This window comes from Odocoileus virginianus, chromosome 6, assembly GCF_023699985.2.
Source record: "Odocoileus virginianus isolate 20LAN1187 ecotype Illinois chromosome 6, Ovbor_1.2, whole genome shotgun sequence".
In the NCBI taxonomy this organism is placed as follows: Eukaryota; Metazoa; Chordata; class Mammalia; order Artiodactyla; family Cervidae; genus Odocoileus; species Odocoileus virginianus.
The window spans coordinates 41,088,277-41,112,740 of NC_069679.1; the positions used below are offsets into that span (position 1 = coordinate 41,088,277).

The 24,464-nt window shown below is 38.6% G+C and overlaps 1 protein-coding gene across 2 annotated transcripts in view; it reads left to right on the plus strand.

Annotated features, from left to right (window-relative positions):
* The window catches only part of ALDH1A2 (aldehyde dehydrogenase 1 family member A2), a 127,797-nt gene that overhangs the window by 83,267 nt on the left and 20,066 nt on the right, over nucleotides 1-24,464 (plus strand). For both annotated transcript variants that reach the window (XM_070469229.1, XM_020906161.2), the window contains exons 5-7: nucleotides 4,045-4,106; nucleotides 6,098-6,226; nucleotides 6,353-6,466. In XM_070469229.1, the coding sequence (XP_070325330.1) occupies nucleotides 4,045-4,106; nucleotides 6,098-6,226; nucleotides 6,353-6,466 (305 nt within the window). The remainder of the gene's footprint in view (nucleotides 1-4,044; nucleotides 4,107-6,097; nucleotides 6,227-6,352; nucleotides 6,467-24,464) is intronic.

Sequence of the window (24,464 nt, forward strand, 5' to 3'; positions counted from 1 at the left end):
ACTACTTTAGACTTAACCTTTCTGTGGCATATTTTCACTGATTATAAATTTCAAATAATAATACTTGCCTTAATTTTTCCGCACATTGTTTTGAGCATGAAATGAGGCAAGAATACAAAAATATTTTGTAAAAGTTATATCTGTTTTTGTTTTTATTTTTGTAATTTAAAAGTGTTAAAAACATTGCTTAGATTCTTCTACACTTCAGATTCCTTTCAGGCAAACTAGTAGTTACCAGAGAGGCCAAAAGTAAATAGAAATGAAGTCAACAACTATAGATCATCACAATACCTGGGGACTTCCCTTAATCCACTTGGTTCCTCTGAACCTGGGTACTTGGAGTATGGTCTGTGGATCAGAAGCATTGGTGTAACCTGAGAGCTTGTAGAAATGCAGACTCTTGGGTTCCACCCTAGACTTACAGGTTCAGAATCTGCATTTTAATAACTCCGGATGCTTTGTGTACACATTTAAATTTGAGAAGCACAATGTGGCATATTATGTGGCACGATGATGAAAATCTGAACCACAATGAGGTATCACCTCACCCTGGTCAGAATGGCTATCATCAAAAAGTCTATAAAAGTAAATCCTGGAGAGACTGCAGAGAAAAGGGAACCCTCCTACACTATTGGTGGGAATATAAATTGGTGCAACCAGAATGAGAACAGTATGGAGGTTCCACAAGAAACTGAAAACAGAGTTGTCATATGATCCAGCAAGTCCACTCCTGGGCATATATCTGGAAAAAACTCTTAACTCAAAAATCATACATCCGATGTTCATAGCAGCACTATTTACAATAGCCAAGACATGGAAGCAACCTAAATGTCCCTTGATGGATGAGTGGATAAAGAAGATAAGTGTGTGTGAGTGTGTGTGTGTGTGTGTGTGTGTGTGTGTGTGTGTATACACATAATGGAGTATTATTACTCAGCCATATAAAGAGTGAAATAATGTCATTTGCACTAACATGGATGAACTTAGAAATTATCATACTAAGAGTATTAAGTTGGACAAAAACAAATATCATATGGTATCACTAATATGTGGAATCTTTAAAAGAAGATAAAAATGAACTTATTTACCGAATAGACTCACAAACGTGGAAAACAACTTACAGTTACTAAAGTGAGAAGGTAAGGGAGGGATAGATTTGCCATTTTGGATTAACAGATACCGACTACTATATATAAAACAAATAAACAACAAGGACCTACTGTATAGCATGAGGAACTGTATTTAATATCTTATAATAAATGCAAAAAGGCAAAATGGTTGTCTTAGGAGGCCTTTCAAGTAGCTGAGAAAAGAGAAGTGAAAGAAAGGCAAAGAAGAAAAGGAAAGATATACCCATCTGCATGCAGAGTTCTAGAGAATAGCAAGGAGAAATAAGAAAGCCTTCCTAAGTGACCAATGCAAAGAAATAGAGGAAAACAATAGAATGGGAAAGACTAGAGATCTCTTCAAGAAAATTAGGGATTCCAAGGGAACATTTCATGCAAAGATGGGCTCAATAAAGGACAGAAATTAGCAGAAGATATTAAGAAGAGGTGGCAATAATACACAGAAGAACTGTACAAAAAAGATCTTCATGTCCCAGATAATCATGATGGTGTGATCACTCACCTAGAGCCAGACATCTTGGAATGTGGAGTCAAGTGGGCCTTAGGAAGCATCACTACGAACAGAGTTAGTGGAGGTGATGAAATTCCAGTTGAGCTATTTCAAATCAATCCTAAAAGATGATGCTGTGAAAGTGCTGCACTCAATATGCCAGTAAATTTGGAAAACTCAGCAGTGGACACAGGATTGGAGAAGGTCAAGTTAATACTTGAAATCTATCACCTTACCCATATTACAGCATTTATTTGGGAAGAATTTCCTTGCAAATGTTACTCTTTAGCCTCCTGATCATTTTTTTTGCTCCCCATGAAAAATCTTCCCAGGGAGAAGAAACAAACATCACATTTATATCTTCTAAGGGAAAAAATATGAAACGTTAAAAAGTATTAATAGGAAAAAAAACTTTTCCGAGATTTATAAATTGAAGAAGGGTAGTAACTGGCACTATTGTAAAGAAAGATATCTATGAAAATTCTTGAATTGTCTGCATACAAAGCTGAGATAGTTAACTTGATTTTTAAAATATTACTTCGACTTCTTATTGTCCTCCTGTGGGTGGTTTCCATATTTGAGCTATTTTTTGTTGTTTTAGTGGAGATACATTCTGAAATAATTTCTTTCCTACAGTCACTGAGTTTACCTACTTCCTAAAGTCTTTAATTTAAAGTGTATACATCAAACATAATTAGGAGACAAGTAGCAGACTAGGGGAGAACTTTGCATATACACATGACAAAGGCTTAATGTCCTTAATATATACAGAGTTCTCTAAATGACGGAAAAAGAAGAATAAACCGGTAGAAAAATGGGAGAGGATATAAACCTGAAGAAAAAAATTTTAATGGCTATTAAACATGAAAACATATTCAATCCATATATCATCAAGCACAAATCAAAACAAGTTGTCATTTTCTTTCATGTTGACCAAAATTAAAATGTTTGAAAAACCCCAGTGTTAAAGGATAGGGAGGAAAAAAACATGTTGAAATTATGAACTGAATAATTTTTCTGAAGGGTGATTTGGCAGTATTTATCAAAATGTGAAATGCATGTACACTATGACCGTGAAATTTCACCAATATGCAGAGATATATAAAATAGTGTTACAGCATTATTTGTAACAGCTTGCACTGAAAGCGGTCTCTTTGGCCCCTCAGGAAAGTTTACAGCAGTACCATTATTTATTGAGGCAGTGGCAAAATATTCAGCAGCTTAAAAAGTGTGTTAGATTTATATGGGAAAAAAAGTGGGAAAAACCAAAGTGTAGAATCCTGTGTATAATATAGTCCCATTTGTATTCTTTTGAAAAAGAGGATAAAAGGATGCTAATGTGTGTGTGGGGAAAAGTTCTTTGAAAAGATGTGCCAGCAACAGATAGCTGTTAATTCTGGGAAGAATTAACATCTCCTCCTGTCCCCACTCTTAGCCACACCTCTAATAGTAATGCTCTTCCTGAGTATTACTCAGGAAGCGGGTCTCCCCTTTCCCCAGTGAACACCTTTTGAGAGAGAAAACAAGTTTCAGTGAAGTGGCCAAAGGGTTGACAATTAATGGGGGGTGGGTGGGGAAGACCCAATACCAAAAATGAAAAGCTTTATGCTAAAAACAGGCATTCTTTGGTTATTTCCTTTAGCCACTTAAAATAACTCAGATAAACATAATGGTACTTTCCTAAAGAAGAATTTGGTTTGGATTTCCTGGGTATTTGTTCCAACTGCTGCTTGTTCCTATAGGGAAAACAAGGTCATTAAATCATCCTCATTTCCATGGCTGGTTTGAAGGTGGAGGCTTTGGGTTATTGACGGAATCTTCTTTGAAGTGGACTTTTGCCTTCTTGAAATAGGCCTAGACATGCCTGGGTTCCCCCAGTGCCCAGAAGTGCATTTGGACACCACGACTGAGTTATGAAACAGATCTACTTTTAAATCTCACCTTTTCCAGTTGCCTAGCATCTTAAATTTACCCCATAGCATTTTACTTAGTTTCTTTTTTTTTAATAAATATTTTCAGAAAGCTATTTAAAATTTTGAGGAACCTCAGTTTTTAACTCAATTAACTATTCCATATATAAGTATCATTTTGATAGTTGATATAATATTTAATATTTTCCAGTTTCCAGCCACTCCCCGCCCTGTCCCTTCCCCACCCTCCACCCCCAGGACTGCATCTGGTGTGATAAATCATCCTTTATTTTGCCTTCAAGGTCCTCTACCTCTGTTTGGGTGTCTGGGAACCGGATGTGGAGAAACCCTTTGCCAAGTGATAGTTTCTACTAGCTTTAATGCACAGTGGAGTAGGAACCATGACAAAAAAGTTTTTTCAACTTTATTTCTGCTTTTTGCTGCCACCCGTGTTCTCCCTCTGCAGTTCTTCTTCTTATCTGAACTCTGTGGCAGTAACTGTGCTCATTTCTTTCAGATGGAGACTATTTTACCTTTACAAGACATGAACCCATTGGCGTGTGTGGACAGATCATCCCGGTGAGTGTATCTCCTCGCGCCTTGTATTTATTTTCATTTGAACCAGTTCTCTTAAAGATACATAAAACATGGACCTCAGCAATGTGTGTTTTCCATTACTGGGGAAAAAAAACTAAGCTCATGTTGTTGACATATCTTTAACAGCCTCCCTGCAAATGCTTATTTGAACAGGTTAATAGGGTTTCAGCTTCGTTACCAGGAGTTGAATTCTCCAGTCATGGAATTCTCATGATTAAAATAAGCAAAGCAAAGCCCAGTGTATTAATAACCTGCCTTCAGTTATGGATGTCCATTCAGCTTATGGAAAATTAATGCTTTGTTATATTTGTTTGTTGATTTTTTAGAACTGTGACTCACCATTTTTCCAGGCATATTGTTTTATATGGTCTTTTAATCCCATTCTTTCCCACTGTTTCTTTTCACAAGAATCTAGATAGAAGACCCTACAGAAGACACAGCAGTACAATTAACGTCACAGTCATAATTGAAACCATGCCGGGCTGTTGTGTGTCTTGTACAGGGAAATAGATGTACTGCTTAGTGTTTGGATTGGAACATTAAACATTGTCTTTTTTTACCCTTTCTGCTTCATACATAGCCTTGGCACTATACAAAACATCGAGTCTTCCAGCAGGAGAGTCTAGCTAATCATTCTGGCAAGGATTTCAGGGGAGCCTTAATTTAAATTCTTAGAGTACAGACAAGAAGTCTTCTCAAAATATAGGAGAATAACTCAAGATAATCTTCAGCTTTGGGAGCCAAAGATTTGGGGGACATATTAATAAATTATTTTAAAGGTCCACAAACTCTGGGTTACTGTGAAATTTATTCAAGAATGAAAGGAGAAGATGAGAGATTTGGTTTAAGTTCTTCTGCCCCTAAACCACCCAGGGAAATCCCACTCAGATCAGAGCTGGGTTGAGGTCTGTCACCTTAATTGCAGGAACTCAAACCTGCTTTTCCTGCCTTCCCCAGACTCAGTTAGCTGCAGCTTTCACTGACAGGACAAGAGCCGCTTGTCAGCCAGCTCGGCTCAATTACTGCGCTCCCAAGATTTATATACTGTAGATGGAATTAAAACATCACTGTGTACTCCCAAGTTTATAAACAACTAAGGGGAAAAGAAATTGGGTGTTTGGTGAAGGCAAGACACTTGTATATTTTTGCAAGCTTGCCAGGGCCAGTGAGAATCCTTCAAGGATGGCAGCTGAGATGCTTCAGGCAGAAACACATTGTGGTCAGGGGCTGGAGCCAGGGCACCAGGATTTCTGTTTTCTTTCTTAATGAAATTATCAATGACACCTGATAGTGCTGAGGCTCATGCCTGCACTTATAACAATACAAGCTTAATATCCTTTTTAAAATTGGTTTAAACCTTCTTAGGCCCCAATCTCAGATACACACATATATTTTTTAGTCTCCATTAGTTTATTTTGCAGTGGCCAGGAGACTAAGATTTTTGCGTCCTCATCAGTAGATGCACTTTATTTTTTGTAATTGTGTGTTTTGTGACAATACATGTAGATAAAGAAAAAGGTTCTGCCTTGAAATACATGCTGACTTTAGGTCTTCCTCTCTGAAGAGCTTTTATACCAGACTGAAACCCTGATATAAAAAAAAAAATCACAAATGCAAGAAAAAGTTTTCATACACAAGAACTTACTGGAACCAAAGGCTAATTTTAAAAACATATAAAATGACAACAATGAAAAGCTGAAACAAAACAAAGACTCCCTTTTTACAATAAGATTTCTTTTTGTGGGTAGCTGGAAAATAGTAATTTGCTGACCAGAGAGAGAGTATGGGAGATTTTCAAGGTCAATCCTGTTCTCTTGTTAATGAAGTAATTAAAAAATCCAAACATCTATACTCTGTGGTGGAACAAGATTTATGTTAAGGACCAGTATGAGAAATCTGAGAAGGCACAGCTTGAAAACAAAGTAATGGAGGAATATTTTTCCATCTATCAACCCTGAGTTTTTGCCTTTCAGTGGAACTTCCCCCTGCTGATGTTTGCCTGGAAAATTGCTCCAGCTCTGTGCTGTGGCAATACAGTAGTTATTAAACCAGCAGAACAAACACCACTCAGCGCGCTCTACATGGGAGCCCTCATCAAGGAGGTAAGAGAAACCGACCTCAGGAGTGGCTCCCACCCTCCTTACAGTCGGGGCCTACTGGAGCATATCCGATTTAATGTGCTTCATCAGCTTTCACAAGCCACGTTTCCTCCAATTCTGTTTTGTTAGGCTGGCTTTCCACCAGGAGTCATCAATATTTTGCCAGGATACGGGCCAACGGCCGGGGCAGCAATAGCTTCTCACGTTGGCATAGACAAGATTGCGTTCACAGGGTCTACTGAGGTAGGTGCCTGAGAAACCACAGCTTAAAGAACAGTTCTGCAAATGAGTAGAGGGTTGGAGAGAAAATTGAAAATGTTACCCATGGACTGAACACCCAAAGAGCAGTGACTACTCAAGGTCTTAACAAACAGATAAGTCTTATCATAGCTAGAAGACTGACGGGTGTCAAAGTAAAGGTGGACATTGACTATTTGTGCCTCAGATCTCTGGATTCTTGTGTGCTCCATTTGTATGAGACCTGTCCCAGAAAAACAAAACCCTTTTATATTTTGGAATAAAAGGAACATATATCAGAGGCAAAAACAAACTAACAAACTGTCCCAAAAGAGTCTATCCCAGAAGTTGGGGTTCTGAACACTTTCTTGAATCAAGAATACAAATTAAGAACTGGAGATGTAAATTAATCTCTGGTCAAGATGAAAATGGAAACACAGTTTTGTCTAATGATTATATCCCCAACTCCTGTAGATGCTATTTGCGGCTAACTATGACCATGAGCCTTAAAGGGTCATAGAGAGTAGAGATCAGCGATTTTTTTTCTGTAAAACACGGCCAGATAGCAAATGTTGTGGACTTTGCTGGCAATCTGGTCTCTATTGAAACTAGTTACTCTGCCCCTGGAGCACAAAGTAGCCATAGGTAATGTAGTGTGAGCTGAACTCAGCTACAGGTGAGCACTGCATGTCCTGTTCTGACTTTCCTCTGGGGTCACTGGGCTCTGCCTGCCTGTCCACCTCTTGGCTCAAGCGCTACGGGCCACATGTCTTTCAAGAGTTATCAGCCATTCTGGTCAGATGTGACTAGAAGACACTTTTCAGTGAATGGTGCCGTGATTCAGCTTTTTGTTTGGGCAGGGCAGACTGGGCCCTAGAGCTGGCAGAAGCCCTCATTTGAGGAGATGAATCAGGCCGATCTGCACCCATCTGTGTTCCCTGGTCAAAGTGTGCCCCTCAGTTTGGTTCTGCAAATGAACAGAGCCACTGGTTGGGATTACTGCTTGGCCACTGCAGGTGTGAATTCAGTCTGCCAGGATTTGTGTGTTGCAGCACCCCCCCCACACCGCCCCCACTCCCGCCCAATGCAGTCTCATTTCGGTGGTGGTTGAGCTCTGCAGATTCCCCTGCAGTGCCCATGGTGTGAGATCAGAGTAGTGTTTCCCATAGGTCAGCTCACAGTTCTGAGTTCTCCTTTCCCACTGGAGAAGCCAGAGGGTCAGGAGAAATGTCTCCCCATGGTGTTGCAGTCGCAATGAAGCTGCTTCTTTTTAACCCTTCTCATGGGTCTCTGGTACAGGGGACTGCTTCCCACTTAACCTTGTGTTCTAAGATTCTCTCAGTGATGTCTTGTTTTTTTTAACACTTGTTCCTTACGCTTCTAGTGAAGGAAAGCAAAGTCTGGAGCAGTCTGTGTTGCCATCTTGGTAATGTCACTCCTCAGTATTTTCACTAGTACCAGATTGCTTTAATTATAAGGTTTTAAAAGATGTGTTGGAGTATGGCAGGCAAGATACCGTCTTACTTGGTTTTTCAAAACCTTTAGGCTGTCCTTGCCCATTCTTTCAGATAAAATTTCACTTTGGTTTTCCAAGTACCTTACCTTCCTCCACACGGCTCTCATTGGAATTTTGATTGCATCCCATTACTGGTCTGTATTAAATTGAAGATGAGTGTTCTTTGTAGAAGACTGACATCTCATCCAGGAATAAGGTATAAACCTCTTCAGTTATTTGTCCTACAGTGTTCATCACTGATGTCATCATTTACATCTTAGGCTTGTCTTGATAAATTAATTTCTAGGGATTTTTTTTCTTCCAAGGATATTTCAGTTTAAAAACTGAGCACCTTTTTTAAAGTCCCAATACCATGTGTTGGAAAGTCATGTTGAGAGGATTACTTAATCTTTCAGGCCAGACAAGAAGTGACATAGTGCATCAATAAGAACATAAGTGCTTGTTTCCAAGTTGCCTGGGTTTATATCTCTGTTTTGCCATTCAAAAAGCTTTTTAAACTTTTAAAAAGACTTTACTGAAGTATAATTTACATACAATAAAATGCATTCATTTAAGTACCAAATGTACACTGTCACATAACCATCACTCAAACTAAGATATAGAATATTTCCATACCCTAAAAAGATTTCTCATACCCTTGGCCCCAGGCAATCAGTGACCCTCTTTCTTAATTTTCCTTCCTCTGTTACTTTATATAAATGGAATATACAATATGTATTCTCCCATGCCTGGTTTTTTTTTTTTGTTTGTTTGTTTTTTTTGTGAGGGGTTTGTTGTTCAATATTTAATGAATTATTGATATAATTGGATTTGAATCTCCCATTTTCACTTTTATTTTCTACTTGTCCCATCTTCTTTTTGTTCCCTTTCTCCTCTTTTTCTGCCTCATTTTGGATGAATTGAGTACTCCATTTTATCTTTTATTTTGGATTATCAGCTAAGTCTCTTTTTACAGTGGTTGTTTTAGTAATTACAATGTGCATATTAATCACAGTCTACTATTTAAAAGTATTATGTTACTTCATATATAATGTAATAACAACGTAAAAGAATTCTTCTATTTCTCATTGCATCCTTCATGCTGCTGCTGTTCTAGAATTCACTGTTATGTATGTTATGTAGCCCATAGTACATTGCTACACTTCTTGTTTTAAAAATTCAACTGTCTCTTCAAAGTGAAAGTGTTAGTTGCTCAGTTGTGTCTGGTGTTTTGCAACCCCATGGACTGTAGCCCACCAGGCTCCTCTGTCCATGGAATTCTCCAGGCAAGAATATCGGAGTGGGTAGGCATTCCCTTTTCAAGGGCATCTTCCCAACCCAGGGATCAAACCTGGATCTCCAGCATTGCAGGCAGATTCTTTACCATCTGACCATCATGAGAAAACAAAATTATTTTACGTTTACTCACGTACTTAACCGTTTCTAACCTTCTCTCTCTCTTTTTTTTTTTTTGGCCTATGTTTCTTTCTGATATAATTTTTTTTCTGTATAGAGACCTTTCTTTAGCATTTCTTATAGTGTGGGTCTGTTAGTGACAAATTCTCCCAGCTTCTGTTTGTCTGAATATGTATTTATTTTGTTTTCATTTTTTATGATTTTTTCTGAATATAAAATTCTGATTCAACAGTTTTTTTATTTTGTTTTATTTTATTTTCAACACTTTAAAGATGTCATTCTGTTTTTTTTTAATGACTTGCTCTGTTTCTGATAAGTTAGCAGTCATTCTTATCTTTGTTTTACTGTATATAGTGGTTTTTCAAATATGTATGCTTTTTCATGTCTATTAATTTTTGAAAGGATGCTGAACATTGTGACCATTACATTATGGACCATGTAGATTTTGTTTTCTTTCTTTTAAGAGTACTGGACTTTTTTCTGTTAGGTAATTAAGTCACTTGCAGTACAGGTTGACCCTTTTGACACTTAATTTTAAGCTTCATTAAGGACTAGTTTATCTTTTACTAAGATAAAATATATAAGATTACTAAGTTGGGATCCTTCTGGATTTTGTAGTGAATGTTCTCAGTGTTCAACTAGGTCTTTCTACTCTGGTTAGAACTCAGATGTCCCCAACCCTATATGAGCTCTGAGGATTATTCAGCATACAGATTCCCTGATCTTTGTTCTTTATCCAGTCTTGTGAAGTATACCAGTCACCACAGGTACACCCTTTAGTTTAGCCTTCAGCCAGAGAATTGATGGGACCTCCATAAGTTTTCTTGACTGCATTGTCAGTACTCTCTTGTACTAAGCCTTTTACTTTTTAACCACCTCATTCTCTCCAGACTAATCTGTTTCATCATTTCAGTGAGACCAGCACATTCTACTTTGGTCTTAACATCCCATGATGCAAAAGGTCTTTCTTTATTTCTTTTCTTTTTTAAAAAAAGTTTTTAATTTTATTTTTAATTGGAGGATAATTGCTTTATAATATTGTGATGGTTTCATTCCCTTGTTTCTTTTATCTCTAGAATCACAGTCCCATGCTGCATGATATTCCATTTAAAGGAAGCAATTTCATGTACTTTTCTAGTTGTTTACAGTGCGAGGGCAAGTTCAGTGACAGTTTTTTAGAAATAGACTGCCAGTTATTCCTACAGCCAAAATGAGTTTATTCAGAATCAGCGAAGAATTTCAGTTTGGGGTCTACAGCCATGGCAAACCACATGCACACGCTTCCGCAGCAAGGAGAGCGCTCTTTTAAAGAAGGGAAGAGGAAATTGGAGAGCCGTAGTAAAGAGTCCACTGGAGAAATTGAGAGTTGGAAGTATAGTTGCTTTTGTTGCCTGACTTGTGACAGTCTTCTCTCATTGCATGAACTCTTGCCAGGTAAGAAGTTTTTCTTTTTTCTGTTGGGCTCTGCTACTGTCATAAGTGGTAGAGTTCCCTTTTCTGATCTCCCAACTCTATTTTAATTGAGGTTTCTGTTTATTAATTTTTTACACTTGCCCCTTTTGATCAAGACCTTTCTCTGAAAGCATTGCTGGTAAGGAGTCCAGTTTTCTGGTTTCAGCAGCATTTTATCTCTCAGTGCCAGGAAGGACCTTTGGTGTAGTTTCCCACGTCAGAGGGAAAGGCTGCAGATTGAAAACCTATTGAGGTCACATTCTAGTAACAAGGAAGGGTAGGAGGGAGAACTCTCAGGCAGTTTTTATGTAAAACCCTTGTGTTATCAAGATAATAGACATTGGAGATCTTCTGAAGTATCACACCATCATTAAAGGTCTGGCAGGCAAGTTTCCAATAGACCTGGTCCAGATTATCTTGGAAAGGTTGTCTCATCAGATATTGTCTGCTTCAGTTCTAGGGAATCTTTACTTTCAGGTCCCCAGTGATGTGCAGGTCCAGCCAGAGTTTGGTGCTTTCTTTCACTGTATCATGTAAGTCCGAAGTCTGTTCCCTGGAGTTCAGTGAGACATGGGTTGGTTAGCAGGACTAGATAGAGGCATCTTTCCAGCAAGGTTGAAGAAAGTCTTTCTGGAAATGTTTTCCAGTAGATAAAATCTCCACAGAGTGTAAGGTGTGATACTCAACATCTTTGTCTCCCAAGAGCACACGTAAAAAGATTGCTGTACCAAAACATGATTGCTTTTAATAGAAGCAATTTGGCCTTTGCAGTATTGCAGGATCTTTCTTACCAGTGAGTCAGGAGGTGGGAGCCAAGTGCACTGGGCATTCAGTGACTATTTCAAAGTGTGAGAGTTTATGAGTTTCAAAAGATATCAATCCAAGGTCCAGAAGGACCTCTATGGTGATGCTTTTGGCCAGGGTGTTTTTAGGGACTACAAATTTCCTATTTGAATCTTAACAATATCATTAGTGCGTTTGACTAAACTAGAGGGTTGACAGTGGTAAGTATGGTCAAAGTGTTGTGAAACTGGCCAAACAGTACACAGTTGTCTTATCTGACTAGTAAGGTGAGTTCCTTGATCACTATGAAGTTCAAGAGTTGTCCAGGTAGGGATAATCTTTTTCAAAGGGACTTTAGTCACAGCAAAGGCAGTAGCCTGTCTGCAGGAGGTGGCTTGAGCCCACGTAAAAACATACAGACCAGATCTAAAACCTATTTATATTCATGAGATGGAGGAAGTTGTATGAAATCCTTTTCCAGACCTCAGATGGTCATTAGGCAATTTGAAATGTCCAGGAGCAGTGCAGACAGGCTTACTTGGGATATATATTTCAGACAAGTGGGTTAAGTGATAACTTCTTGGAGCCGTCTTAATGTTGCCTCACCGGTGTTGATTCATGAATGCTATCATTTTGTCAGTAGACCAATGGTTTAATGTATGTACAGTGGTTAGGAGTGAGAATTTTAGAATCTCCACTAGGACTGAGTTGTTATTTGGTCCAAACCAGAGCTTCCTCTTTAGTCAAACCAAGAATTGTTGAATTTCTAGTCTTGTTTTCCCTTCTCTGAGGCCAGCTGTATTTGGCTTCTGTAGTTTTTCTAAGTCACCATTTGGGGAAATATCTCTTTGGATCATGCCAGAGGTTTGATTCTTGTTGGTTTCTTTAAGGGCAGCATTCTTTCTGGAAATGTGAACAAGGTGATTTCTTTTAGCTTCCAGAAAGTCAAGTTTAGAATATTGTGGAATCTTAATAATAGCTAAAGCAGCAGGTAAAATGTATTGCATCCACTAATTCCTGAGTATAAGGGCCATTTAGAATTTTGGCTTCCGTGGCAGCTCAACTGGTGAAGAATCTGCCTGCAATGCTGGAGACCCCAGTTCGATTCCTGGGTTGGCAAGATCCCCTGGAGAAGGGATAGGCTATCCACTCTAGTATTCTTGGGCTTCCCTGGTAACTCAGACAGTAAAAAATCTGCCTGCAATGTGGGAGACCCAGGTTTGATCCCTAAGTTGGGAAGATCCCCTGGAGGAGGGCATGGCAACCCACTCCAGTATTCTTACCTGGAGAATCCCCATGGTCAGAGGAGCTTGGCAGGCTACAGTCCATGGGGTTGCAAAGAGTCAGACATGACTGAGTGACTAAGCACACATGTAAGGAAGCCATGTTGCTCCTACAACATTCCAAAATGATGAGCTCCTCTGAAACCATGTCTGCTATCAGTGGCACTTTGAACAACAAGCCGTGTAAGAGTATATAATTTAGCCTGTTTAGCCAAAGTAGCTGTAAGTAAAGATGCTGCTTCAACAGTATTAAAAAGAGTTGTAATATCATGCCCAGCTCAGTATTTGTCATTGTCACTTTAAAAAAGAAACCATCAGAGAACCATGAGAAGTCAGTGTTTCCTAAAGCACTTTCCTGCATATTATCTCAAGGAGTCAAGAGGAGACCTGTCAGTGTTAAGCAGTCATGAGGGACTTTATCAGTGACGGAGGGGAGCAGAGCAGCAGGGTTACCTTTACCCTGTGAAAGAGTTCTATGAAGAGCAGTTATCATAAAGACTTCATAGGAGGTGAGGCAGGTGTCTGAGAAATGTTGACCATGATGAGACTTCAAGTGAACTTTTCCTACATGAGGTACAAAAGTGGTTGAAGGGAATCCCATAACAGTTTTTTGGTGGCCTTCACCAAAAGGGCAGTGGCAGTTTTTGAACTAAAGAAGGGAAAAGTAGTTAATTTTCCCCTTTTTCTTAGAGGAATTCTGGAATTATACTTCCCTAAGAAGTCTCAGGAAGCTGAAACTCCAATACTTTGGCCACCTCATGTGAAGAGTTGACTCACTGGAAAAGACCCTGATGCTGGGAGGGATTGGGGGCAGGAGGAGAAGGGGACGACAGAGGATGAGACGGCTGGATGGCATCACCGACTTGATGGGCATGAGTTTGAGTAAACTCTGGGAGTTGATGATGGACAGGGAGGCCTGGCGTGCTGCGATTCATGGGGTCGCAGAGTCGGACACGACTGAACGACTGAACTGAACTGAACTGAAGAAGTCTCAGGTGAAAATGGATATGGATGCAGGAACTAAGGAGAAAAGAGTGTGTATCTCTCAGGGTCTAAACCAAAGGGAATAGATTCAGGGAAAAAAACTCGTGAAGTTCACTAGAGAGCCTCACTGTTTGAACTGTCTCAGTACTCTGAAACAATGGCTACTTTATAGTAGTGGAGTTGAGCACTGAGATGTGGCTCTAATGTTAGGACTGGAAGAGATTCAGCCCCAGTCTGGAGAAACATTTCTCTAAGGTGATTAAGAGGGAGGGTTGGGAGGAGCCCCCTATAGTTCCTCAGAGCCACTTCCTTGAGGATTAGGAGGACAATGGAAAAACTAGTTAAGAGACCTGAAGGTGCCAGAAGTTTGAATTTCTAACAGTCTCTTTTCCAATGTCCTGGCTGTTTTGCAAAGGTAACAGCAACTAGGAGGGGTTTTTTGGTTTTTTTTAAGGGGTCTTCATTTGCTTGAGTTGAAGATTAAGAATTTTGTTGATCTTCCTTTTAGATGACTCCTCTAAAGTGTGAGAGAGCTGGTATACCAGATTAACTGCATCTGAACTGGACATAGTTACCCATCCCATCCTGGTCGTTTTTACTAGAAGGGAAAGGTCCCAGTTTAGCCCACTGATAAACACAAAATCAAAAGCTCCCCAGGTCGGACCAACATCTGAAGGAAGACCAGACTTTGCCTTAACAATCTGAAGTTGATTATAATTGTCATGAACAGGTTCGGCAGATTTTTGTGCACAAGCTTGAATTTTGTCCCAGTCAACAGGCTTTGGAAAAGTCCAGAAATTGCTTGAAGAAGTTGTGTAGCAGTTGCCTGAGTCAGATCATATAATAACCTAGTGGGCTCATCTCCAGCTTTAATTCTAGGCACCTTTCAGGATTTTCCCTGTTAACAGTTTTCATCCAATGCTGGGCCTGGCTTTCACCAGGAAGCATATAAACTAGCAGGTGTAAATCAGAGAAACCAGGTTGATAAGTTTTGTTTTATGTATCCCTTAATTACTTATTGTGGATATAGACAAGTTAACTACTTTTGTCTTTTAACTTTCCTACTAGCTTTATAGATGGTTGATTTACTATCTTTATCATGTATTTGCCTTTCCCAATGAGATTCCTCCTTTCATAATTTTCATATTTCTAATTGTGGTCTTTTCTGCTTAGAGAAGTCCCTTTAACATTTCTTGTAAAAGCTATTTTGTGCTGCTGAACTCTTTTACTTATCTGTGAAACTCTTGATTTTCCCTGCAACTATGAATAATAGTCTTGCTGGGTATTTTTGATTGTAGGGTTTTTTCCTTTCATCATTTTAAATATATCATGCTACTCCCTTATGGCCTGCAGAGTTTGTGCTAAAAAGTCAGCTCATAATCTTATGAGAGTTCCTTTATATATAACTAGTTGCTTTTCCTTTGCTATTTTTATTCTTTTTTCCTCAATAATCTTCACTTTTTTTTTTTATTTTTTTTTCCATTTATTTTTATTAGTTGGAGGCTAATTACTTTACAATATTGTAGTGGTTTTTGCCATACATTGACATGATCAGCCATGGATTTGCATGTGTTTCCTTTGCTATTTTTAATATTCTCTCTTTAACTTCAATTTTTGTCATTTAAATTACAATATGCTTTGGTATATTCCTCTTTGTGTCAACCCTATATGGGACATTGCATTTCCTTTGCCTAATTAGGCAAGTTCTCAGCCCTTGTGTCTTCAAATGTGTTCTTTGCCCCTTACTCTTTTTCTTCTTCTGGGACCCCTATAATGTGAATATCAGCACATCTGATATTGTCACAGAGGTCTGTTAAACTGCCCTCATTTTAAAAAAATTATTTTTTTTGTTCAGCTTGGATGATTTCCCCTAGTCTGTCTACTAGTTCACTTATCTGTTCCTCTGGATCATACAATCTACTGTTGATGCCTTCCAGGGTATTTTTTGTTTCAGTTATTGTATTCTTCGACTCTGGTTCTTAAATTTTCTAACTCTTTGTTAAAATTCTCGTTGTGTTCATTTGTTCTTCTCTCAAGTTCTTTGAGCACATTTATGATTATTACCTTGAACTCTTTATTGAGTAGATTGCTTATCTCCAGTTCACTTAGTTCTTCTGGTACTTTATCTTGTTCTTGTATTTGGAGCATATTCCTTTGCCACCTCATTTTGAGTGAGCCCCAGTGGCCCCCTTCCTCTTTGATAGACTCTCTAAGATCAACTGGTGGGTATGATCCAGGCCTCTTTCAAATTACTGCTCCTGCCTTGGGTCTCAGAACATGTTCTGTGTGTGCCCTTTAAGAGTGGAGTCTCTATTTCCCACAGCTCTTTGGGTCTTCTCAAAGTAAGCCCCACTGGCCTTCAAAGCTAAATGTTATGGGGGCTTTTCTTTCTGGTACAGAGTCCCCAGGCTGGGAAGCATGGTGTGGAGCTCAGACCCCGGCTCCTTGGGGAGCATCTCCACAATTGTCCTTATTCTCCTGCTTGCAGGTCACCTGTCTAGGAGTATGGGTCTTGATTATATTGCATCTCAGCCTCTCTAATCCATCTCATTATGGTTCCTTCTTTATATATGTAGTTGCAGAAGATATTTTCTGCTAGTCTTCCAGTCATTCTTACCAATAATTACTCTTTAAATAGTTGTAATTTTGGTGTGCCTGAGAGAGGAGGGTGAGTTCACTGTCTTCCTACTCCACCATCTTAGCCACGCCTCCTATTTTATCTTTCTTTGCATCTTAATTTTAAAATCTTACTTTGCAGAAAGGCAGTTTTAGGTTCCTGACAATGGAAACCTCAAACTACCAATTGAAATATGTGTTTCATTCAGTTTGGAAAATTTTAGAGCTGTTTAAGTTCGAGGATTTCAAAGGTTTCCCTAATGGCCATGGATATTCTAATTGCCTTTGGTTAGGTAGGTTTCAGGCAAATTTTCATAGTTTATCATTGTCTCAAATCTGAGTATATTATACTCAATGAGGTTACAAATTTATATACTTCTGTTTATACAACCAAAGTCATAAGAATACAACCTTAATGATGTTTGGATTTAGAAGTCCTTGGTTTCTTTGGTGTAGGATATTCTTGAAGGATTATAATCCTATAAATGACTAATGTCTAATCTTTTGGGGTAAGATAATCTGATTATTAGTTTAGTATTGATTTTTTAAGCTTTAATTTTTGAAGATTACAGTTTCTGGTGATATACATAGATTTTGGGGGGGATGCTGCATTATTTTTCACTGAAGTCTGTCCTTTAGTCATTATTCTCACTACCCCAAGTAGCATCTGATGTGTAGTCAGCAACCATTATAAGTATTTGTTAGAAAATATTTAAAAAAAAGTATTTTTTAGGTACACGAAGGAGGAAAGATTAAATTTGAGAAATAAAAGCTTAATCCCAGAGCTAGTAGGTGATGAACACTTTCTCTCTTCAAAACGCCACTAATAGCTTAGGGTTTAATATCTTTTACTTTGTAGCTATGTTATTATGAACCACTTAATTCTGTACAAAATTTATTTAGAATCTCTTAAAAAAAATAAAGTACTCTTCATGGCTTTGCTGAAATGAAAACTGGAAAGAATGCTGCATCATTCCACCTCTTAAAAAACTAGAGGAAGGTATTTTTTTCAGTAAGATATGTCAAACACAGTCTTCAAATCATGCTAAAAGCAATCAAGATTAAATATCAGATCTATATTAGAAAACTAGACATAATTTAAGCCTCTCTAATAGTGGTGTGCATTTGTTCACAGTACCTGTTAATATTTAATCTTTCCCATGCTCAGATGCATGTCTGTAGATAAAGGATGATTGTACCTAATTCATTGATTTTAAGGCTGAAGTAAGCTAGAGTATCGAAAGTTTTTAACACAGGGCCTGGCTCTTAGTAAAGTGTCAATAAATATTAGCTGTTATTGCTTTATATTTATTTTTAAATGAAATTTATATAATAATATAGTCTTGGGAAAATATGTAATAGAGAAGGGGGCTGGATTCAGCCTACCTTGAATCAAATCCCGGCTCTCTTTAGCACATTATTTGATCTTTCCTATCTCTCATTTCTTCATCTGTTAAGACAGGTTAGGAAGAACTCCTTACATGTTTATTTGTGGATTAATGGAGCTAAAGTATTTGAAAGTTCCAGTCTGGTTGTTGGCACATTGTGAGAATTCAGTGAATACTAGTTGAATCTGATTGATTCTTGTTGAATCTGTTTGCAGAGGATGTCTGTCAAAAACTAATCTCTGCTTTCCTCTAGAAATTTTACTTTTCTTTTGTTTGTTTAATGACTTTTATAAATATTTTGCAAATATTTTTTTCTTCTAATAAATGTTTATTTTGTTTGTTTTGCTGTTCTAGTTCACTTTTTTGGAAGAGCGCCTGGGTGCTTGCTTAAATAAACTGATTATGAATTCTTCTTTTATTTTTTTAAATGGAATAGTGTACTCCATTTAGAGAGTAGTGTTGTCAGAGGACACTTGGTACCTATTAAGGAACTCACGATTTTACTTTGGCCTAGATCAGGGGCCAGTCCTACAACCAAAGTTTGCCAGAATTAGGTTCTGGTGTAGGGAGACATTTCTTTGTAGTAAACTATAATGTAATTACCATTGTTGTTCTCTGTCATGTAGTTACGATTGTTTTTCAGTAGTATCACCACCTTCCCTATAGTAATGGGGAGGTGAGCTCTGGGGGAGAGAGGAGTGATTTGTTTAAATTCAGATTCTTGAGCACCACCCAAGATCTTCTAAATTAGAAACTTTCCAGTGGGTCCAGGAATTCTTATTTTAATAAGCTTTCCTAGTAATTCTTATGTTTATTAACATTCAAGAATCACTAGTTTACACGTATTTTGAAGCAACCTACGAAGAGGTGCCCATAATGATCCTGGGGTGAGATAATCCTGTATGATGGCATTGGAGCTGTGCTAACCTTATGAAATCCTCTGGGGAAACATGCCCAGAGCACAGGAGAACTAGAGATGGGGAGGATTAAGTTCAGGGAGAATTCAGGTTATTTTACCAAGAGTCAGTTCAGTGCTCTGTATGCCAGGTGAACCCCAGAATTCCTTCATTTGTAAGGTAAGGAGTGAATTAAGGGAATTTTTACCAGAGCCTGGAACATGGGAGACACTGCAATTGCTTCTTGAATGGAAGAGGAATTTTGTGTTGCTCACAAAATTTCTATGATGGGTTCATAGAACTTTACCCTATAGGCTTAGCGGGTCAGATTTTCTTCTTGAGAAATTTTTGTTGATTTAGCCCTTATCTGCAGAAAATCAATATTCCTAACGGAAGGTCCAAGGTTTATTTCAGTCATAATTTTTGGTTTCTGAACATGGAAATTCACCACCATTTCCCACTCCAACTCTCTTCCTTCCTTGTGAGATCATCAGTATAAAAGATTTTCTACCATAGCAACCTAATTGGTTCATTAAGTTTTTTATTTACCAATGTGAAAGTAACCAAGTCAGTCAGTCGGTGCCGTATTTCATGTGGAATATTTCCCTGAAATAAGTCACTTATAGTTATGAACCTCTCTTTTGAGCTCCAGACTTCTATTTGTAGCGCTGGAGTGGACATGTCTACCTGGATATTTAATCTGCTTCAGGTAACAGGTTGATTCATGACCTGAACCCTGCACCTTCCCATGTTCTCTAGCCTCACCAGACTGCTTGCAAATCTTCAAATGTGATTTGCCTTTCACAGTTCATCTGTGACAATGCACATGCCTTTTTTTATGACAGAAATGACCACCCTTCCATCATCTACTCAATGAGTTCCTAGCTCAATGATTCTGTTCTATCATCCGTGCAGTTAAATGAGAACTGGTCAACTTATATAATGAGTATGATGCTTTATTCTTATTTAGATTCATAATCTCAAAGATTGTCACCCTTTTACTTTTAGTAATTTCTTTTATTAGCCTTTAATCTGTTCTTTATTTTCACCACCTTTTGCTTTTCTTTAAGTTTATATATTTTTTCCTCTTGTTCTTTTTCCCTTTCAGGCTTTAATTATTTTAAAATTTAATTCATTCTAATGCATTTGACTTTAATTAATACCACTAAATCACATTTGAAATAGTCATATGTGTTCAATATCATTTCCCTACCAACAGTTCACAGAGGACAATGAAAAGATGTATGGCATAATTACTCTAATAAAATGACATTTTTAATGCTTAATATATCTTTGTTATCAGCTTTATTGAGGTATAATTGACATACAATGAATATCACATATGTAAAATGTACAGTTTGGTAGTTTTGACATATGTATCCACCTGTGAACCCATCACCACAGCTCACATGGTGCACACATCCATCACCGTCAGACATTTTCTACTGCCCCTTTGTAACCTCTCACCCTTCTTTCCCCTCCCCTCCATTCCCATTCCCAGGCACTGATCTGCTTTTTGCCACTATAGGTAATTTGCATTTTCTAGAATTTTATATGAGTAAAAACATACAGTATATGTTGTCCATTTGTAATCAACACAATTATTTTGAGATCCATGCACATTTTTGCATATATATATTAAAAATCCTTTTTATTACTGAGTAATATTCAATTTTATGGACACACCACAATTTGCCTGTTGGACATTTAGGACATTTAGGTTGTTTTCATTTGGAAGCTATTACAGATTAAAGCTCCTATGAACATTTTCTGTGCCAACTCTGTGTGTGTGTGTATGTAGATTGGTTGATTCTTTTTTTTTCTCGAGCAGATGTCTAGCAATGGAATGGCTGAATCATATTAGATTCAGAAACTGCTAAATTTTTTTCAAGGTGGGTGCATCATCTTACCAGCAATGTATAATACTTCTAGCTCCTTCACATCCTCACTAGTACTTGGTACAATCAGTCTTTATAATTTTAGCCTTTCTAATAGGGGTACAGTGCTATCTCACTGTTGCTTTGTATAACACAGGAAACATTATCTTCCCTGGAAGAATATTAAAAACTAAATATGTTATCTTCATCAGTGCAAATATCCAAAGGGGGATCTGAGAGAGAATAGAGAGTTTGGAGAAGAGAATAAGATGCAAGGTGGCCCCATGAACCATTTTGCTCTTAGGAACATTCATGTAGTGAGATAGCTTATAGCAGTGTGCATTAACTAGTTTCCCCCAAAGTTTTTTGGTGGTGTCTATTGATACTTCTCTGGAGGGTTTTGTATTCACCTGGAGGGAAACCAACCCTGTGCATCTGGAGTATCTCCCAGTTTCTTCTCTGGGATGATATAATTGATAGGTAATAGAAGACCAAGTTGTTTACTCGCTAAGTCATGCCCCACTCTTTTGTAACCCCATGGACTGTAGCCCACCAGGCTCCCCTGTCCTTGGGCTTTCCCAGCCAAGAATACTGGACTAGGGGATCTTCCCAACCCAGGGATCGAACCCACATCTCTTGCATTGGTAGGCGGGTTCTCTACCAATGAGCCACCAAGGGAAGCCCAATAGAAGACCAGAGTATTTGACTAGAATATGAAAGCCAGCTTATAATTATGTTAAGGTGGCAAGTGGAGAACTTTCACAGGCAAGTCTAACAATTACATAATCCCAAACCCCTTTACAGCTTGTAGTTTTTTACTTCTTTATTTACCTATCCTCTCTTAATTTTGTAGGCTGCTTGAGAAATTGTATAGATTCTTCCAGAGGGTACATGTCACTTAAATATGGATTTGAATGTGGCTCCACTAACGATTTTCCTAGTATCAAAAAACGTCTGGAACAGTCAGCAATAAGAAGCTTATTTGAGGTGGCTGCTTTCCGTTTTACTTTAGAAAAAGGCCTTTAAAAAGAAAACAAGTTACTCAAAGATAGGATTAATTTCTCCTTATGCAGCTAAATACTTAAGCAATGAATGTAAATATTTAATATGTGACTATGAAAGGGCTCTTATAAACACAGAGGCAATAAACAACCTCAGTAAAGTATAGGAAAACAGTTTGCATTTTGCTTAGTATGATGTTTTCTTCATTCAATTAGGTTAACAAACTATGATTTCATCATTAGTCAACAAGATAACAGAAACCATCAAAGCAGACTACAGGAGAGTCCAGATTGATTCGTGCCAAACAAATGTTTGTAGTTAACAGCTGTATTATCACTGATTCTAATTTACGCAGCCGGGGTTCTCCTTTCATTTCCTAAGTGAGATGAATGTCATCGTACATGGTACGGACACCCTCTCTGCTGCTTGAGTAATGAATAGGGTCAGCTCTCCCCTCTGGGTAACCTCACCCCTCTTTGTAGGTGGAAGGAAGTGGCCTGCCAAAGTTTTAGTTATTTTTTAAAAACAGCTTTTAAGCATCTTTCTAAGGTTGTATGAGTCCATTAGTAAACTCTCCAGCATTTGAATCAAAAATACCAATTTGTTTTGTCAAAACTTTTGGATGTACAGATTTTAAGTTATTACCTGTCTTGTTTAACACTTAAAGAAAAATTTGATTACTGAAGAATAAGAGTATGCTGTGGCCTCTGCCTGCCACCCTGAGATGCCGTGATTCATTCCACAGTAGGTCTCTCACCTCAAGAGCTCAGGCTGAGTATGAACCGATCCTAAGAAGCCCATCCCTTTAGATCTCCTGGTTCGTGACATGTGGTACCTTTGACTTGAGGATTCTAGGCTTCTTCCTATCAAAGGAGACCTCCCCAAAATCAAAGTCTTAATTTTTAAAATTTATTTGAAATAAAAAAGGAGAGTCTCAGTAACAGAAGGAGGCTGAATGTTCAAGGCAGTCACTCTAGAATGCCTGTTAGTTCTGGAGAGTGTGTTTCTGGGGTCTGCTCAGAGCAGAAGGTATCTAATCCCAGGAGAACGTGTGGAGAAGAACAGCCATACTGGCCCTGCCGCTCAGTGGTGCCTGTCAGCAACTCAGGATTGCTTGACCTGAGGCATGTTATTTTTCTTTCAAACCTAAAATGGGGTAATAATTCTTGCCTCACAGGATCAGCATGAGGATTAAATGATGTTTATAAGAACAAGCAGTTCAGAGTAAATGCTCAATAAATGAGAATGTTCAACAACTGAAAAATAGAACCAACAAGGGAAAATTAGAGACAGTATGAGAGAGGTGCCCTTAAAGATTCTTTAATCCCATGGTTTTTAACCCTAGCAGCACATTAAAAATACCCATGCCTGTAGGCTCCGCTGCACACACCATGATCAGAATCTCTGGAGGCAGAACCCAGACAAAGAAAAAGTTTTTAAGAGCTCCAGGAAAATAGATGTGCATTCAGTGTTAGAACCACAAAGCCATTCCCTTCATTAAAGATGTGGAAATTTCAGCCAAAGATAAGGACAGTGGTGGCTATGGTGGCAAAGCAGAGCCTTGGACACAGGCATCCTGTCTGCCAATCTCGCACTTCCATTTCCTTAAAGACTTCATGTTCTTCAATTTCCAGAGACTTGAAGACCAACTGTGATGTCTGGCCCATTGACTCATCAGATGTTGTTGAAAATGTCTGTGTGTGCTCACGCATGCGTGCATGTGCACACATACAGGGGTCTCTCTGCTTACTGTCAGTCTGGTAGGGAAGACAGCAGTTAAACAAGAAGAGTATGAGAGTTACGTGGGGTCAGAAAAGCGGGAAAGCCAAACCCTGTGGTGAGGGCAGATCCAGAAAGCCAGCTTCTCAGAGGAGGCAGCAAAGGTCGGGCCAGAAAACTGAGTAAGCGAGGAGAGGAGAGGAGAGGCGTTTCAGGCAGAGGAGAGGCCGACAGAGGCGCAGTCACAGCCCAGGAGGGGCCAGGGGGTAATGTGCCGGAGTGAGCAGCGTGTGGTGAGCGGTGGTGGGGAGAGGGGCTTGTGCCGGTGGCTGCACTGGTCTTTACAGTCAGAATTTCACAAAGTTTTGAAATTGCTTTTATCGCTTTAATTAAAGGAGCTTCTTTAATGCCTTGGTCCTGTTACTTTCTGGTACAGATCCAAACAAATTGATTTGGTCTGTTATTTCTGGATATTTCCAAGAGACAAGAAATGTCCAATTACACATATTGGTGGCGCTAGTGGTAAAGAACCCACTTGCCAGTGCAGGAGACATAAGAGCCATGGGTTCAGTCCCTGGGTTGGGAAGATTCCCTAGAGGAGGGTATGGCAACCCACTCCAGTATTCCTGCCTGGAGAATGCCATGGACAGAGGAGCCTCATGGGTTACAGTCCATGGGGTCGCAAAAGAGTCAGACACAACTTAGCAACTAACACCACAGTACACACATATTTGGGGCATTTCTCTTTGTTTTTTTTTTTTTTTGGCATTTCTCTTTGTATCCTGACAGAACCTAGAGCACAGTGAACATCAAGAAAGGAGAGGTGGGAAGAACCAGAGAGTCAGTTTATTTGGGGTTTAATAAATGAAATATATTATAAAAATCATTCATCTTCAACTTGTTTATTGAGGTCTCTACTGGAGATTTTTCCATTTCTTAAAAAAGGTGGCATATCTCTAGAAGGAATTCACTGCAACATGTGTACTTAGCTATTCAAGAAAAAGAAGTATCTCTGAAAAGAAACCCATCCTAGAAATATGGGTGATTAACTAATGAATAAAAAGAAAATTTTTACCAGACTTTAGATCTGTTC